Source organism: Hibiscus syriacus, unplaced genomic scaffold, assembly GCF_006381635.1.
Source record: "Hibiscus syriacus cultivar Baekdansim isolate YM2019G1 unplaced genomic scaffold, ASM638163v2 tig00110239_pilon, whole genome shotgun sequence".
In the NCBI taxonomy this organism is placed as follows: Eukaryota; Viridiplantae; Streptophyta; class Magnoliopsida; order Malvales; family Malvaceae; genus Hibiscus; species Hibiscus syriacus.
In genome coordinates this window covers 729,778-749,824 of record NW_024062641.1, presented here as the reverse complement: position 1 = coordinate 749,824, position 20,047 = coordinate 729,778, and the positions used below count along the sequence as shown (strand labels likewise).

The 20,047-nt window shown below is 34.8% G+C and overlaps 1 protein-coding gene and 1 pseudogene across 1 annotated transcript; one reads left to right on the top strand and one right to left on the bottom strand.

The window, feature by feature from the left end:
* Positions 1 to 466: 466 nt before the first annotated feature.
* On the top strand, positions 467 to 9,158 carry LOC120114642 (annotated as a pseudogene).
* A 5,201-nt stretch (positions 9,159 to 14,359) lies between these two features.
* LOC120114682 (indole-3-acetic acid-induced protein ARG7-like) lies at positions 14,360 to 15,294 on the bottom strand. Its single transcript, XM_039135501.1, has one exon. It carries the CDS (start codon positions 15,225 to 15,227, stop codon positions 14,775 to 14,777), a length of 453 nt encoding a protein of 150 aa, XP_038991432.1. The 5' UTR covers positions 15,228 to 15,294; the 3' UTR covers positions 14,360 to 14,774.
* Between the last annotated feature and the right edge of the window lie 4,753 nt (positions 15,295 to 20,047).

Sequence of the window (20,047 nt, the reverse complement as noted above, 5' to 3'; positions counted from 1 at the left end):
AAGCAAGACCAAAGGATAATTTAGTCAAACCAGGACATGAGAAACACACCTCAGTTGCCACCTGCATAGGAAGTTGTCCCAATTAGTTATTCAGGACGTCCAGCTGTAAAAAAATATAGCTAGCCAATAGTACAATGTTAACAATTAAAACCATGTACTGAATTTAGAAAACTTATTTGACTATTGAATGTATTTACTCTTTCCTAAATTTTCTCTTCCTTCCCTAAATCTTCTTCTCTCAATCTCTATTTCTATTTTCTTCGATCCTCATTCTTCTTTGAGTCTCTTGGGTTCATAAAAAAAATGTTATCAAGGGCCTACTATTCTAGCACTATGTGCAAATTTAACTGCTATCCAGCAACAAATTGATGAACTATCAAGAAAATTGCAACAAGCAACTGATGACACCAAGCCTCCTAAATGGTGGGAAAAATAGGAAAATCGATTAAGTATGTTGGAGTCTATAATGAAAACAAATCAAAGGTACGTGGAGCGAATCTTAAACATTCTGACGGGTAAAAATGGTGAGCAAGAGCTAATAAATCCAGAAATTGGCCAAAAAGTTGGTGATCAGATGATTCTGCCAGAAAATCCCAAAGTTAAGCCCTTTGGCATTAAAAGAAAAACCCTTACCACTTGACTCTACTGCCCTTATAAGTGAGACAAATCAACGAAAAAAATACTCATTCTGCTGGAAGTTCATGTGAGATGTTTGACAGTAAACAAGGATTTTTTTGATGGATCAATGGCACGTGTATCATCAAATACAGCCCCATCAAGCAATGCAATAGAAATTTTGTCATCTCGTATTTCCTTAACCGTTGGAAATTTTGAGGGCTCTATCAAACAACCCATGAAGTTTACTAAAAAATTTGTTGCTGCTAAATATGCTTTGAATCAAACAAATTCAAATCCTGAATTGCATAAAACTTTTTCATTTATACAAAACATTAAGAAAAAATGTTATGGATCTTACTAAGGTTGTTGATGTCAATTATTATCGTTCTTGATGGAAAAGACATGGAGTTGTCCTTGATGATGAAGTTGCAGTTGCTGCTTTAAGCATGGTAACCTTGATCTAGTTGCGAAGTCATATGAGAAGGTTTGTGCTCTTTATACGGGTGAAGGATGGCAAGATTTATTGGAGGTATCATCTTTAATTACATATTCTGGAAGTCTTGGGCCTCCTTTAGAGTTAATTGATGGGGATCCCGATACCTTATATGTAACCGTTTGGTGTGGCATTTCCGACGATATAACTCTTGATTTTCTTAGTCTCACTTTGATGGCTACATTTAATACGGATGAAGGTGATAGTGATGATTTCATGAGCTATGAGAAAAAGACCAACCCCATTTTGAAGGTTTACAAACCAAGACCTTTAGTGGATTTATCTGCAGCTATATCACCTGCCTTGCTTATTAATGTAGCTCAGTTGGTCAGAGTTACAATTCAACCTATAGATCCTTTCTTGAACATCACTGTTATGCATATTGACACTGTTCCAGGTCTGAAGATTGAAGCGTTATTTTCTATTGAAATGGAAAGGTACAAAAAAGCTGCTCACAGTTCCACTGATAGAACAAAATTTGATGATGGTAAGAAGGATGATAATCAAGACTTTAAGCAGGTAACACTACACTCCCCAGTGAAGGCCACATTAACTGTTAATGATCTTATCTTGATCTTCATGATGGATTTATTCATACTGGACAAAGTAATGGAAGACCAGTTTCTATCCTTCTTCTACTCGAAATATCTCCAAATTCAAGAACAAGACTTCTATTTCGTGTATGCTTTAGGAAGGGAAATGTTGAAGATGGAAATAAATTGCAACCTGAAAGCATATTAAACATAGGATGTGAAAATTATGGAGATATGAACAGTGGGGCACACTCACCTTCGGTTGTAAAATCAAATGATAACAAGGGTACTATTCAGAATTTAACCTTACGGAGTGCTCTAATCTTGCAGCAACAAATGCTCAACCTATGTCTGGTTATTGGGTTTCTACCTCTTCCTTCTGACAATCTTAGAGTTGGACAATTGGTTACCTTGAAATGGAGAGTTGATAGGTTAGGAGGTGTCTGTTATATTATCGTTCTAAGGAACGATGAGCAGTGTAATGTAAGCAGAATCAGAGAAAGAAATGAGAAAAAATAGTAGAAAGACTAAACTTCATTCATATCATTGTGTTCAATTCTCAATAATCGAGAGCTATATTTATACAATTAATTAAAGCAAACCAAGAAGCTTAACAACTCATAACCACCCCAACTGACACTTAACTGCCTAACTACACAAGAGCCATCAGTTGAAACCGTCCCAGCTCCAGCTCATACACCAACATTCCCCCTACTTTACTACTAGCTTCCTCGAGCCCTTTAACGAATGCAAGACACGCAAGACCATGAAACAACATTCCCCTTACAACAACTCTCCTATTACTTAACATCATTCGATATAACTTCTTGCTTAAAACAAAAAATTCGCTCAAGAAATTTAGTCACCACATTCCTCAATTGTTGAAAACAACAGATTCGCCTCAGATCTGTGAGACAAGTAACTGTTGCCTGTGTTTAATAAACGCTGGAGCGGATAATGGTTTAGTTAGGACATCAGCAACCTGTTCAAAAGCAGGCACCTCCTGAACTGATAGCTTGCCAGCAGCAACCATTTCCCTAACAAAGAACAAATCAAGTTCAACATGTTTGAACTTGGAATGCAGGATCAGATTTGCACAAACAGCTACAGCACTGGAGTTGTCACACCACAAGACAGGTTTCCCATGAATGGGCACTCGCAGCTTGCCCAGCAATGAATCAAGCCATACCATTTCTGCAACAGCACAAGCAACACTCAGGTACTCAGCTTCTGCCGTAGAACGAGCAACTACCTGCTATTTACGAGAACTCCAAGAAACCAGATTATCACCAAAATAGATACAGTATCCCGAGGTCGAGCGTCTATCTTCATCTGACCCCCAATTCGCATCAACAAAGCCTACTAAAGACAATCGCGACGAGGCTGAAAAACGAAGACCAAAATCAGCAGTAGCCTGCAGATACCTCAGTATCCGTTTTACTGCTTGAAGTGAACATCACACGGTGCTTGCATGAATTGACAGACCTTATTCACATCAAAGGCAATGTCTGGTCGCGTGATAACGATGTATTGCAGAGCACCGACAATACTCCTATAATGAGTTGCATCCTCAATTGGTGTTCCAGTGTCAACCGATAACTTGCAATTAGTAACCATGGGTGTAGGAAGGCCTTTAGCATCTTCAAGCCCACTTTTAAGCAACAAATCACGTATATATTTTTGCTGACTCAAGATAATCACATCAGCTTCTCGAAACACTTCGATTCCCAAAAAAAAAACTCAAGACCCCAAGGTCCTTTAGTGCAAACTGTTTGTTAAAAACATCGATCATACCTTACACTTCTGTTTCACAGTTGCCTGTGATGATGATATCATCTACATATACCAATAGATACATGATGTTGTTAGTAGTTTCCCTAACAAACAGTGAAGCATCAGACTTTACTAACACAAACCTCTGAGCCACTAAAAACTCCTTTAACCTTTCAAACCATGATCGGGGAGCCTGTTTTAGCCCATAAATGGCTTTGTTAAGCTTGCAAACCAAACTTCCATCACATTTTTCATAGCTGGTGGTTGTGCCATATATACCTCCTCAGTTAGAACTCCATTGAGAAAGGCGTTATTTATATCGACTTGCCTTAACTGCCAACCCTTAGCTAGTGCAAGCGAGAGCACAACTCGAACTATTGTTGGCTTGACCACAGGGCTGAAAACTTCATGATAATCGACACCTGGCTGTTGCAGAAATCCCTTGGCTACAAGTCGGGCCTTGTACCTTGCTATGGATCCATCTGCATTTCGTTTGATTTTGAAAATCCACTTACAGTTCACTGTTTTCCTTCCACTCGGGAGAGGAACAAGCGTCCAGGTGTTGTTTTTCACGAGTGCATCAAACTCCATTTGAGCAGCAGCTCTCCACTCAGGACTCTTCATGGCTTCTCGAATGGTCCTCAGTTCTTTATCTGAGCAAGCCACCTGAAATACTATCGGCTTCCAAATCCCATTTTTACTTCGAGTCACCATGGGATGAACATTGGACTGTTCAACATCATCTTGAGCACTAGGAATTGATTCATTAATAACAGTATCATCACTCAAAGCAACTGGAACACGTAACTCATGTGCACCATCAGCATTAGTCGTCCCTTCACCACACGCCACAGCAGGCACTTCTAAACCATTACATGTACACACATTCTCCACAGTGTCTATTGCGTGTGACGTGCCAGACAAACACAGGTCAGGGCTGCGATTATAACAACCCACTGAATTTGGCACAACCTCTACACACCGTCTAGGTTGACCATTGTGTAACTCTTCAGAAGATTGTATTACGGGCAGAAAATTTGTCGAGGTGACAGTACCACAACTTGACCGACCTCCTTGCTTACCAGCATAAGGAAAAATCCTTCATCAAATACAACATGTCTTGAAATAAAGACTCTCCCACCATCATCTAAACATTTGTACCCTTTATATAACGGACTATATCCAAGAAACGTGCACTGTTTTGACCTGAAATCCAGCTTATGTTGGTTGAACGGTCTTAAAAGAGGAAAGCAGGCACACCCAAAAATCCTGAGCATGGAATAATCAAGAGTTTGTTTATAGAGAATCTCAAAGGGAGACTTGCCACCTAACACTTCAGTTGGTAAGCGGTTTATTAAATAAACGGCTGAAATAAACGCATGACTCCAAAAATTTAAGGGTAGTTCAGCCTCAGCTAGCAGTGTTAATCCCATTTCAACGACATGCCTGTGTTTCCTCTCGGCTTTCCCGTTTTGTTCAGACGTACTGGGACAGGAAATTCGTTGTTGAACACCATTAGCAAGGAACCAACCTTTGAGAGCTTGGTACTCTCCTCCTCCATCAGTCTGAACAATTTTGATTTTGAAGCCAAACTGAACTTCTACCATCTTGTAGAAATTTAAGAAACATTGCATAACCTCAGATTTCCTTTTTAGTAGATAAACCCAAGTATGCCTACTGTGCAGTCTATAAACGATACATAATACGAATAACCATCAGCAGAAACAACAGGTGCTGGACCACAAACATCTAAAACAATCAACTGAAAAGGTTCCTTGTATTCAGTTAAGGAATTACAAAACGGCAATTTATGAGCCTTGCTTTGTAAACATGTTGTACATACATGAGACAGCTTATTGTCACTAGAATTGACATTACAAGTCTTCATTACGGCTCGAACAGCAACCATCGAAGAGTGACCAAGACGTTTGTGCCACAAGTCTATTGAACTCGACGCTCTCGAGACATTATTCAACTGCCAGCTCGAGTCCTTCACAGTGTATGGCAGTAACTGATACAACCCATCACGCGTGAGCCTCCCTTTCAACAGGATCTCCCGAGTCTGTGAGTCCTTCACAAAATAGTCAAAAGGATGAAACTCGATAAAAACCTTATTGTCACGAGTGAATTGTGACACAGACAATAGGTTCTTCTTTATGTTTGGCACATGAAGCATATTTTGTAGCAACAAAGGCTTCGAATTACTCAACAGACAAGACTGTCCTATATGTGCAATCTTAATACATTCTCCATTTCCCATAAGTAGATTATTATTACCTATGTAAACTGAACCAGAGTTGAAAACTGACAAATCATTGGTAACGTGGTGTGTAGCTCCTATATCTGGATACCAGACAGTATCAGTAGGTTTGATTGAAGTACTAACTGAAGGAACTGTTGAAACAAAAGCAGCTGGTGAAGATGACATCGAGGAACCAAATGAGTTATTTCCAGCAGTATAACCAAACGATGAATCACTCGAGGCTACATTAATATGGGGCATTGACACTGGATATGCAACTTGAGGAGTAAGCAAGTGACCATTATGGTAGTATGGTACTGAAGCAAAGGATTGCATGCCAGGAAAGACTGGGTTAATACCTGGATAATAAAAGAACATAGGGGTCTGAGCAAAACCAGGACTAACCAAGTGATTATATGCTTGCATGCTGGCAGCAGATTGCTGTTTATCACCCGAGAAGGCACGCGACTGTCTCCATCCTTCAGTAGTCGACGCAGTAGAATCAGGAACCTCAGAATAATCTCGATCAAACCTATGATAGCATTTTTGTACAGTGTGGTCAAATTTTCCACACAATTGACATTGAGGTTGATTAGAACTGTTAAATCGACCACGACCTCTACCTCGGAAATTGTCACTTTGTTGAACTCTCACCGAATTTGGTTGTGACTGAGATGCAGAACTACTAGTGGTCTTCAACTCATCTTTATTTCTAGAATTAACTGCCATGTTAACTGGAGTACTTTCAAATAGGAAAAGCTTCTGTCGAGCTTCACAATCAAGAAGCATCTCAGTTAGAAAATCCAATGACAAGGAATCACGAGAGGCTATAGCAATTATAGACTCAAATTCCATGGACAGACCAGCCAAAAGAACACTGACATGTTCTTGTTCAGTTACTAAGCTTCCTGCTGCGTTTAGCATATCACAAATGGACATAACTTTTTCCAGGTATTCACTTACTGTTAAACCAACCTTTCTTTGCGAGTGAAGACTATGTCAAAGGGCTGATATCTTTGCACTAGACCTTGCACCAAAGAGTCGTGAAATAGCACTCCAAATAGCAAGAGTTGTCGTGAGACCAGTGAGATGAGGGAGAACTTCTGTACTTACAGTGGTTAGGAGCCAAGATGCTAAGAGTTTGTCTTGCTGCCTATACACCACAAAGGTTGGGTTCTCTTCTTCTTGCCCTGAATCATTCGTGACAAACTCACTAGGAGTAGAAAGATCAGTAGACACATATTTCAACAGACCATATCCAACAATAATCAACATCACTTGATGCTTCCACAAGAGGTAAGTAGGCATGTAAACGAATCGAACGCACACGAACGGATGTATGTTCATGTTTGTTCATTTAATAAATAAACGAACATAAACGAACACGAACATAAACGAACAAAATGTTTTTTGTTCATGTTTGTTTATTAAGGAATATAACTTGTTCATGTTCGTTCATTTAATAAATAAACGAACATAAACGAACACAAACATAAACGAACACGAACATAAATGAACACGAACATAAACGAACATAAACATTGGAGACCCTACCTAGGGGTGTAAACGAGTCGAGTCGAGCTCGAGTATTGCTGAGCTCGACTCGAACTCGAAAACTTTCAAAGTCAGCTTGACTCGACTCGAAAACTCGCGAGCTTAAAATTATCAAGCTCGACTCGAACTCGAAATATAATATTGAAACTCGACTCGAACTCGAAAAGGCTCGAACTCAAAAAAAAAATTAAGAGCTCGATTATTGGATTCTTGAGTTCAAAGTAAGTTGACTTGAGTTGCTGGATGATCACTATTTACTTGTAAATTCGAATACTCCATTATATATGAAAGAAAAGAAGATTATTTGAGTAGAATAAACGGTGATTAATACTTAACATCCCTTTTGGAATCCATCACCTTTGGACTTGGTTTCGAAAGCAACCGGTTTCTGGGACTTTTCTTTGATCATTGGATAACCAGTTGGTGGCGCAGTCAAATAGGGTTCCGGCGCAGTGGATGTTGATGGTGCTGGGTATGCAGCTTATGGATCGTTCAAAAAGAACTAAACCATGTTAATATTGTTGGGTTTTCCAAATAAAATTGGGTTAATTATGAAGTTGGTCATCAGAATATCAGATTAATTAATATTTTTAAGATACTTACAAATTAGTCACCAAAATTTATTTAAGAAGATTGACTTAAACATAAATGAATGAACATAAACGAACATAACCGAACAAACATAAACGAACATAACTGAACGAACATAACTAAACGTTCACGAACGTAAATGAACGAACGAGACCTATGTTCATGTCCGTTCATTTAATTAAACGAACACAACATCTTGTTCATGTTCGTTCATTTAATAAATAAACGCACATAAACGAACTTCCCGCCGCACGGTTCACGAACGGTTCACTGAACGTTCAGTTCATTTACAGGCCTAGAGGTAAGTGCTTTCAGACAATTTTACAATATCATGCTTAGGAATGTGTTGAACACTCAAACTGACCGAAGGAGACGCCAGGGAAAATAGTCAAGCAAGCGAATCAACCAAGAAGTCAAGAACGATCTTGTACCACCTGACCTTCAAGACTTGTAACCACCTTCAGCACCTGACTGTCACCGCGAAGGAACTGACTTCAATACATTGTGAAAAGAGCGAAAACAAATCAAGTAGCGAACAGCGAAGGAGACTCCAGGATTTGGCGACTGATACCATGTTATAGTATCGTTCTAAGGAATGATGAGCAGTGTAATGTAAGCAGAATCAGAGAAAGAAATGAGGAAAAATAGTAGAAAGACTAAATTTCATTCATATCATCGTGTTCAATTCTCAATAATCGAGAGCTATATTTATACAATTGATTAAAGCAAACCAACAAGCTTAACAGCTCAGAACCACCCCAACTGACACTTAACTGCCTAACTACACAAGAGCCATCAATTGAAACCGTCCCAGCTCCAACTCATACACCAACAGTGTCGAGGATAGTAAAGTTCCACATAACAATGATGAGGTGTTGTATGAAGTGAAGGCGAATTCAGATAAACCACTTACTATGCTGTGGTGTTCAGAATATACAATGCAAAATGTTCAAGATATATTACAAGACAAAGAGCAATTAAGGCATATTACGAAAGTGCAACTACGACAGACATAGAACATAATGAAACAACATGCTAATAAAAGTTGCACTCAACGACATTTTCAAATGGCAGAAGTGTACCTACAACTACAACCTTACAGACATGCATCTTTGGCATTCACAAGGAATCTTAAGTTAGCAGGATGTTTTTATAGGCATTATAAGATTACTAAAAAGATTGGAGACTTCCTTTGCAAGCTTTACTTACCAGATAATGCACAAATCCATCTCTTCTTCCAGGTGAGTTTGCAAAAGAGAAAATTGGGGAAAGGGCAGTGGCTGCTACTGAACTTTCTCCGGCAATAGATGATGGACAACGGAAGTGGTTTCCTGATATGCTTTTGGATAAATAGATCGTTAAGAAGTGCATCCACGCAGTTACTCAACTAATTGTACGATGGACGAACTTGAACTTCGATCACGATACTTGGGAAGATTATATAGTTCTCAGGGCCTAATTTCAATCCTTGGGAACAAGGATCTACTCGTGGAGGGGGCAATGTCATGAACGAGAAAGAAAACAGGGGAGAAGAGTTTAGACTCGAGGCGAGGGAATTTGATGAGATGAAAGAGGGGCTAGGGATTTATGAGAATGAACAATGGGGTTAGAGATTTTAATTTTAGAATTGGGAGTCAATGACTGTATTGGAGGACTGGGGTCACGTGAGAAGCATGCATAGGATATATGAACAAGAGAAGCAGACCCAAAGGATAATTTAGTGAGACCAGGACATGAGAGAGCCACCTTAACTGCCACCTGCATATGAAGCTGTCACAATTAGTTATTCAGGACATCCAGCTGTCAAAAATATAGCTACCCAATAGTACAATGTTAACAAATAAAAACTTGTACTGAATTTAGAAAACTTATCTGAATATTGAATGAATCTACGCTTTCCTTAATTCTGTCTTCCTTCTCTCAATCTCTATTTCTATTTTCTTCGATCCTCGTTCTTTTTCGATTCTCTTGGGTTCGTAACAAAATCGTTATTATATTTAGATATTTTTCTATTTTTAATAAAACTAGTTACTTCAATCTTATAGAAAAACATAGACACGGTTCATGCTCTAATCTTGAAAGTTGACTGTCTCAGCCTAATATTTTTGCTTAAATTCTATCAAATTTCAAATTTTTGAGTTTAAAAGAATGACCCAATCTTTGGACAATATACGCTGCAGTTCTCATCAGTTTCGACCCTTGATCCACAACTATGTTGGGCTTTCTGGTACACTAATCCAATGGATTTGGAATTCAAAGTTCTCATCAGTATATAATAATGGAATTAACTGATTTTGAACCTAAATTAATCGATAATCAAATTTTTAAAAAAAATTAACCGTTAATCAAACCTTTTTAAAAAAAGAATATTTGTTAGATCAAACTGTTAATCAAAGTTTGCTTGATCTTAAAAGTTTAATGGTCTGGTTAAAAAATAGTTAGATCTTCATTTTTAATATATATATATATATATATATATATATATATATATATATATATATGCATACATACGTATGTATATATATTTTCGGTTAATTCATTAGTTGATTCCAAATCGAATTAATTGATAATTGAATTTTAAAAAAGATCTCAATTATTGATTGATTAATATATAATTACTTGTTTGATTAACCAAATTAAATTTCAATTAAATCAATTGATTCAATAAAAAAAACCGAAAAGCACCTCTACATTATAGGTCGAAAATTAAAAATAATAGTAAAAAGAAACTGAAAAGGAAGAAAGAAACGAACTTGATTAACATGGAGAAACATAGGTTTCTAGTCTTTTTTTTCTTTTTCATGAGGATTCAGTTATAAGATCATCACTGGAATCAAACCGTCCCTGACAACCCAAATTGACAGAACAAATCAAAAGCCAAACTCGGTCCCGATCGTGAAAAGACACCATCTTTGGAAATTCAATCGAAGATGAAGAAAGCGATGATGTTCCACTATCTCTGGTCCTTCTACTTCCTGCCATAATCGTAAGATTCCTTCTTCAATTATCGGAGTCCTTCATTTCAAACACCGATTACAACACCCATCGATCAATTACCCTTTCCCCATTACAAAAGTCAAATTCTTCACATGTTTTTAAAGTTCAAAGCTTGTCATTAGGATCGTCTTTTTTTATGTGCTGTGGGTTGCTATGGACCAAGATTTTATGCAACGTTGAGGAAGTTAAGGTCAAATAATGTGAATGTGAACATGCAGTGAGCTTGTACGTACTTTTGTTTTTTAAATGGTATGTATACAGCCTGAGCCAGTGATTTATGGTTTAAAAAAAACAATGGCCAGCTTATCTTGATTAATTTCAATCTATATCCAATGCTGCATGATTTTTTATATGCTTTAGTCTAAATCTTGGGCACCCAATAAATTAGAAGTTCATTATCAAGTCAAAGGTTCATCATTGCCTTCGGCCATTATTTGCATTGGTTTAATGAATGGACTTTGAAGTTGTTGCCTTGCCTACCAGCAAATGATGAATCTGTAGCCAAAATAATATCAATCTATCTATTCAATCATAGCTTGTAACTTAAATTAAAATAATACTCAGTTTTATTAATATATTTCTAAAATAATATAGGCTGTGGTACTTTTTTAAGGTGTAAGTTATTGTTATGTAAAAAATGATAATAGAAATATATATAGTCTCATTATTTTTATGATTATGTGACATTGATAATATTTTGGTTCAAGGTTTAAAATGTGTTTCTTCAATTAATTATTATAAAACTTGCTCGATATACTCTTTAGATAACAAAAAAAAAAAAAAAAAAATTGGCTCATACCCACACATGATAAGAATTAAACTTAAAACTATGGAGACAAAACAGCTTCATTCGTGATATATATGTTACATCCGTATTTACATGATTGACAATTTGGCGTAAGTTGAGAATGACTCCCTTTTTTATGTAAGTAAGAATTCCTTGTCGAGAATAGCTCATTGTCTCAACATGATTGAGTTCTTTGCGACTCATTGTCTCAGTATCTCGAATCGATTATGATACTTTAACTTAATATGATAAATTTAATAGTTACTAAGTTCTTACATATTTTCGAGACAGATTTGTTCGTCATTAATGGATCATAGTTATCACATCTTATAATTAACTCAGCATAATTTGATCTTGCATACCGTTTGTATTATTTTGTTGATTTGCATTATCATGGACTAAGTTATTATACTAAAATTTCATAGGCCTTTATTTTTTTAACGAGTTTACGCATCAATGAATAATCTATTTGAACTAAAATCAATTTGGCGTAGAAAGGAACTCATAGGCTTTGTCTGGTAGATTCAATTCCCATAACCCCCACTACAATGCAAAAGTTTAGTGACAGGAAAATATGTTAATTAACATTAAAAAGAAAATGTATCATAATTTTGTATTTGTGGTTGGAATAATTGTTTCTTTTATTGTACAAGTGTCAAATATTTACATTTTACCAAACCCAATTACCAGCGACAAACTGTTGGTTGATCAAGTGAAAAAGATTTAACTTAATATCACCGCACAGTTGGTTGCATCTCCATTCCATCCCCCCCTTTTTTTTTCATGGCAACCCACTGTCATATAGTTTTATAGATTTATTAAGTTTCTGTTTATAATAAAAAAGTAAGAAATATAAAAAATTAATTTTACCCCTATACTTCAGGAATAGATTGATGTAATCCTCTAGTTTGTCTATCCTTTTACCTAGAAAAAGCCTTTCATAATATACTTTAATAAAATAATTGATAATAGTATAAGCACGAACCAACTTACCTCAGCGGTTAAAAGAATCATTGTTGTTCCTAGAGATTATGGGTTCAAGTATCAGTAATTATAGCAGAGTGATTGAGAGTGTTCATTGTTAAATTGTTGAGAGTATTCAGAACAAATATTACTTTGTAATCACTTTAACTTAATAAAAAAGAATAAATATGAAATTAGTCTTAGAGTTTGTTTAAATAATAACTTTAACTCTTAATTTTTATAGTATTTTATTTCTAAATGTTTTGATTTTTAATAACATATGTTAAATGAAAACTATTAATTGATTAACTATCAACATATATTATTGGTGTGTTATTTTCACATTTTTTAACTAAAATTATGTTACGTTTTACATCATCAAAGTGATAACGTAACATGTATCACATTATCAAAATAATTATGACATATATTATGTTATCTTCAACATTAAAGATTTTGTTTCTCGAACAAAAATAAACTCATATTAAAATGACACTCTAGAAATAATAAAATAATACATAAAAATAATCAAACATAACATAAAATAACATTATATGAGTCATTTATATCACCATTTTAAATTTTTATTAATATAACTTAGTAGCATGTTAAAAGTTAATTAAAAATTTATACAAATGTAGTAGTATAAAATAAATCCTTGAATTGTCGGGTGTAAGCGAAAGAGACTGTTTCACGTGGGTAGGTGGGTACCCATTATAACTCCCAAAACGGCCAGCATTATGTATTTTGTAATTCTTCACTGCATTTTACTTAAAAATAAAAACTTAAATAAATAGTGGGAAATAGCATGGTTTTCAGAATTAGACCGGTTAGCGAACCGGTCATACTATCGGTTTATTGGTTTAACCGGTCGGAAGAACCGGACGACGTCATAATTATTTAAAAAATTAAATAAAAATACCAAAAATATTTAATAAAAAATAATTTTTTATATCACAAGTTATATTCAAAACAAGTCATAACATATATAAGTTAAAAACCATAAAATCAAGTGAAACAAAATGATTCAAATTAACTACAACATAATATTTAAGGTAAAACATATTAAATAATAAATATAATTATATAACTATAATTAAAAAATAATTTTGGGGTTAAAAAATCATAACAAAATGATATTGTTTGGTTTAATTTTTTTTAAAACAATCTCACATGGCTAAGAAACATAGAAGAGCATCCCAAAAGTCTAAAGAGTAAACATATGAGAACAAAACAATCTCACATTGCTAAGAAACATAGAAGCCAATCACAACTAACTTCTATAAATAATAGAGGTAATTTGGCATTCAAAATTATGAGCCTTTTGGTGAGCATTGAGTGAACTATTCTTTCACTTCAATCAAGCTCGAATTTTAGGCTTCAATTGAGCTTCTAATTTTTTTTGAGTTCATGCCTTTTTGAGTTCAAGTTTCAATATTATATTTCGAGTTTGAGTTGAATTAATAATTTTTAGCTTGTGAGTTTGAGTTGAGTTGAGCTTACTTTTAAAGTTTTCAAGTTCGAGTCGAGCTCAGCAATACTCGAGTTCGACTTGGCTCGTTTAACAAACGACGTTGTTTGGTTTACTTTTTTTTTAAAAAAAACAAAAATCCCAGTTTTCAGCCGGCCCGGTTCGAACGGTTCAGCGGTTCTGACCGGTTCACTAATAGCGATTCAACTGATTTATATTGAACTGGACTAAGCAACGATTTCCGATTAAACTTGTTGAACCGGCCGATCCGATCCGATTTTCAAAACATAGGAAAATAGTTAAATATCATTCATCCAATATATTTCATATCTCTACAATTCTTCTTTGCCCAATCCGTATATCACAGAATTTACAGCAGTAATTTTTAATTAACAACAATCACTTCAAGTGTCTAGAAGTCCACCTCTTCCTTTCGAATCATTCTGATTCGAACCTGGACGACTCGTTGGATAACTCACCCACCTTCTCTGCCATCTCCATGCATTCTCCCAATGACCGGAGCTCAAAACCCGTGGCCTCAACGCCGTTTACCCCCAATTTAGGAAAAAGAAGGGAAAAAAAACCACTTGCGTTTTTACAATGTAAGTAATAACAAGTAAAAAATACTTCTGCAATTTGGTCAACTCGATGGTTTCAGCAGCGTATGATTTTTACTCACTTGAGCTAACTCGGAACTGAGTAAAAAACCTCGGGTAGGAATCAAAGTGTCTCCTTTTCTACTGTTTCTTTATTCACCATATTGTTTTCTCAGCGAACCCATGAAGTAAAGTTCGAGATTCGATCCACAAATCAAGCTTATTCCCCATCCCCACGTGGCAGCTGCCTTTGAAGTCCTCAAGGTTGACGAACCTGGCGGAATGACCCGACTCCGACCGGGAAATGACCCGGATGACTTCTTTGAAAACGGTCTCGTCGCAGGGGATCGCCAATGGGCCTGGGTTACTGAACCGGTACTCTTCCTCGGCTTGGATAAGGAGTTTCTTGAAGATGGGATGGTTCAGGTATGTCGTGCGCACGACAAATCTCCTGCAACTCGTCCCCACGCAGACAGCCACGTGTCCGGCCGGGACATCGGACGGGATCCGGCTGGCCGACATGCGAGCCTTGTTCCTCCACCGCCGCAGCATTTGTCGGAGCCTAACAATGTGACGGATTTTGCTGCTTTTTCCGAGTCCGGCCGACATTTTTTTCGGTGGCACTCTTAAGAAGAAAAATGAATCCTTTGCTTTGCTCTTCCTTACTGGAGCGTCGGAGAAGAATTACAACTTTATGAGGGGATCAAGAATTTGGGAGGGCGGATGATCTTATAAAAGGTAGGATATGGAAGTGCCCATAAAGTTTGGGTTAATTACGATGTTGTGTCTGCTGCTGGTGAAGCATAAAAATGTCTTTTGAACAACCATATACAAATTAAAAAAAACAATATACAGATCTAATACAATCATAAATAAATTTAAAGTCTAAAATAAATTATAATTTTACACGATTATAACTTCCCTTAAATAATAATAATATGGTGGTCAAGGAAGGACAAAGTGACGCAAATAAAATTTTTCATAATTTTATTTGTATTATGTAGAGATATATGTCATGTAATCTTTAAAGAAAAATTCTTACTTTTGGATACATTGAACCCCACAAATGGTACGAAAATGTGTGGCATGCGAGAATAAATTGATAAAAAGATGGATGTTTAAATTATGATGGTGTAAATAGAATAAATTAGATTAATAAAATTATTTTATAATATTTAATTTAAATCAATTAATTAAGTGATTAAATACTGATAGTTAAATTAAAGAGAAAATTTTGTATCAATGATAAACCAATAGAAGTTTAAAGTTTGTGGATAATAAAATACTAACAATTATGGAGGTGAGAATAAAGAAACAAAAAAGTACATTTAACTTAAATAAAATTGAAAATATATTGGTCATTAAAAAAACCAGTAATCGACTCTATGTTTGTTTCCCGTTTTAATGTGTTTGGTGGGGTTAGAGACCATAATTATAACTTTTACAGTTTATTATTTTGATAAAAAAATTGAAGAATTGTGTATTTTTTTAATCGATATCTAATTTATTAATCGATTAATTTAGATTGGTATTGTAAAGGTAAGAGTGATTATTCAACCCAATTTATTTCATTTGTAATTGTCAAGATTCGTATCTTTGAACTTAAGTAAGGAATTCGGTAATAAGAAAATATAAATAATGAAAAGAATATAAAAATACAGTAGATGGTGAGAAGAAAAGGAAAAGCTTTTGGAGAGGCATGCTTAGTCAGTAGGTCAATAATGTCTTAACAAAATAATGTCTCATCAAAATTTGGATATTACCCTGGTGATCCCTGTTTGTTTAAATTATGCCTCTCTTGTTTAAATTAATAGCATACTAAACATTAATCTTTCACACTTAAAGGAAGTGGGTGAAAATAAAATATGATTGATGTTCTGCCCAATTGTGTGCTGCATGTGGCTTTCTGCAAATCCATCGGTAAACCAAGTCCGACTCTTGGATCATCAAAGAAGAAAACAGCCAAATTGATTTTAACTCTGAAAATTGACTTGGGTCAATTGTATAGACGTTAAACCATGAGCGCCGCATGAATCTTTGTGCAATAAGCAGCCTAGGGTTCCTGTAATTGCCTCAGAAGTCAAAAACTGATGAGTTCATTTTCGTATCCTCAAAATGGATAGACTAATATTAATGTGCCATAAAACAACGGTTTTAGAAGGTTTGGCCTTCGATTTAGATTAAACGAAAAGCAATTTATTAGCAGGTAAAATCATACATAATGTTATATTTTGAGTTCGTTCAAGTCACTTGTCGTTTTAAAATAAATAGAATTAATGATGTGACAATCTTTTTTTTTTAAAATTATGTGATATTGTCTTCATCAAAACATAATTTTAAGTATGATTTAAAAAAAATAATAGATAAATGATCAATAAAGAACTAAAATGATGATTGAATTACTAAATACAAAGTTTATCCATTTATTAATTGCAGCGACTTGAAGATGAGAGATAGCATGCGAAAGTTGAAAATATATAGTACTGAATAAAAACCCACCACATGCAAAAGTCGAAAAAGAGGCTGTGGGTTTAGACGTGGCTGAGTCAATTGAAGATGCTTTTGTTTCCCCAAACATTTAAACAAATAAACAAATAAAAACAGCCCTCTCCTAAAAGCAACGATTTTGTATTCTCCATATCTGACCATGACCCATGTGCAGGATGCCCATGATGACAAGTCATTATAAATATATGATCCATCTTTTATTTAAATAACTTTATATAATTTTATTTGAATTATATATTTGTATGGATAAATATAACTTTTGATTTTTTAAATAAATTTATATATTTGTATTTGAATTATTTAGAAAATATAAATATTCAATCCAGGGACGAAATTATACAGACTAGGAGCTAGGGCTCTTGTACTTTTCAAAAAAAAAAATTGATTTAATATCATTTTAGGTCATTATCAGTTTAAATTTAAGTGAAATTAAATTTTTTATCTCTCCTAATTTTTTAGAGTAAATACATAAAAAGTGTTTATGGTTTTGAACTTAATTATCTTATCTCTCTTAATATTTGATTTTAGTTCTGTCTCTAATTCAATATGAGATAATTTTCTAATAAGAACATAATGCACAGCTATAACCAGTTGTGGGGGGGGGGGGGAATAAACCAAGCCATTGAATCGTACAAAACCATCTACTTGAAATCAAAAGAATCTGTGAACTAATTTTGGAAGCATTGAAACATGAATGAACTTCATTGTTTGGTAGTATATGATACTAACTCGTACACACTTTAATAGAAGCAACTAGGCAGCTTCTGTGTTGAGTGTGTCAGAACCAAAATATTATTATTTACACTACATGCAAATTTATTATTAAAACAGTTAAAATGAATCGATTTAATTTTCTCAATAGGGCATCCAAAGAGCTATTAATTAATTTTTGAAAATATATAAATTAATTATACCTTTTTGACCATGTTTGACTCATATCTTCTTGATAGTTCTGTCGTACGACAACTTAATTTAATGTTAAAAAATGAAAGGAGATAAATACAGCCTAAAATATTAGAAAAAAATAATATTTTAAGTTACACTCAACAAAAAATATTATGTTTTTATAACATTATCGATTTTATCTATTTAGTACTATTCTTTTAACATTAAATTAGATTGTCGTTCATTCTCCCACGTCTTCTGCCATCGCTATCAGAACAGCAATTCCTGGTTTGCTTAAATCAAAATTAGTTGAATTTCATATAAATAGGATTGTGCACTGCCGACCTCTTGTCAGTAATAAACTTTAATAAATTAATGGTGCTTAATTACACTAGTTATTGAAGTTCTTAAATTATGATTTGTCACCTTGAATGGGACCTTTATATAGATCATTCCCAATGTCATTTTCACAAAGATTCATTTTCTATATTAATTATCAAAATTATTACAGGTATTCAAAAAATATGAATACGCAAATTCAAAAATTATGAATACGCAACTTCTTTTAATTAACAAATAATTAAAAGTTTAAATGAGAAACAGGAAGGGAAAAAAGAGCAGAAACTTTAATATGTTAAAAATAAGACCTGATATTTGGGTAAATTTATTTTTTATTCCTCATCTTCCAATTTACATCAAATAAGTTCTATTTATACACAAAGTAACTGCTATAACTAACTCAATAACCATAAGCTAACAAACTGTACATTTAAGCTAAACTAATTAATACTTTCTACACTCCCCCTCAAGTTGGCAGTTGAAAAAATATGTTTGAACCCCAACTTGGAAACCATATATTCATGTTGATGTACACCCAAGGCTTTGGTCATCAAGTCTGTTTGCTGCTCCCCTGTTTTGATGTGTTCAGTTTGTATCAAACCTTCTTGAATTTTTTCTCTAACAAAATGACAATCTATTTCAATATGTTTAGTTCTCTCGTGGAAATTTGGATTAGCTGCTATCTGCAAGGCTGTTTTACTGTCACACATCATCTTAGCTGGTTCCATATTCTTTAAACCCAACTCAGTCATCAAACCTCTCAACCAAACAATTTCAGCAGTTGTTCCTGCCATGCTTCTATATTCTACTTCAGCATAAGAGCGTGCAACAGTGTTTTGTTTCTTAGACTTCCAGGAGATCAAAGACATTCCAAGTTTAATGCAAAAACCTGTTACAGATCTTCTAGTCATTAGACAAGTAGCCTAGTCAGAATCACAATAAGCAAACAACTTGCATTCACTTGCTGCACTTAATAAAATCCCCTGACCTGGATTTTTCTTAATGTATCTTACCACTCTTAATGTAGTTTCAAGATGAGATTGCTTTGGTTTATGCATAAACTGAGTTAGAAAATGTACTGCATAAGCAATATCCAGCCTTGTATGAGTAAGATATATCAGTCTTCCTATAAGCCTTTGAAAAACAGACTTATCTTGTACAATTGCTCATCTCCACAAAGTGTTTCATCATATTTAGCTGTAGTGAGCTTCTTGTTTTGCTCTAAAGGAGTCACAACTGGTTTAGCTCCCCCTGTTCCAGTTTCTTCAATCAGCTCTAAAGCATGCTTTCGTTGATTCAACACAATCCCTTCTTTTAACCTTAGAACCTCCAATCCTAGAAAAATATTTTAATTCTCCAAGATCCTTCATTTTGAAGTTCCCATTCAAAATATGCTTAAGTTTCATTATCATTACTTCATTGCTGTCGGTAATTAAAATATCAACATAAACCAACAGGACAACTATATCATTCCCTTGATGTTTTGTAAACATTGAATAACCATACTTACTCTGCATGTAACCAACTATAAGTAATGCTTCTGTTAGCTTCAAGTTCCATTGCCTAAAAGCTTGTTTCGGTCCATAAAGTGATTTATGTAGCCTACAAACCTTATACCCCCTGGTTGCAAAAACCATCAGGAAGTGCCATATAGACCTCTTCAACTAAGTCACCTTGCAAAAATGCATTGAACGCAT

What these genes read in the sequence shown, in the direction of transcription:
- LOC120114682 (XM_039135501.1), bottom strand. Translation starts at nt 15,227, where the DNA reads ATGTCGGCCGGACTCGGAAAAAGCAGCAAAATCCGTCACATTGTTAGG.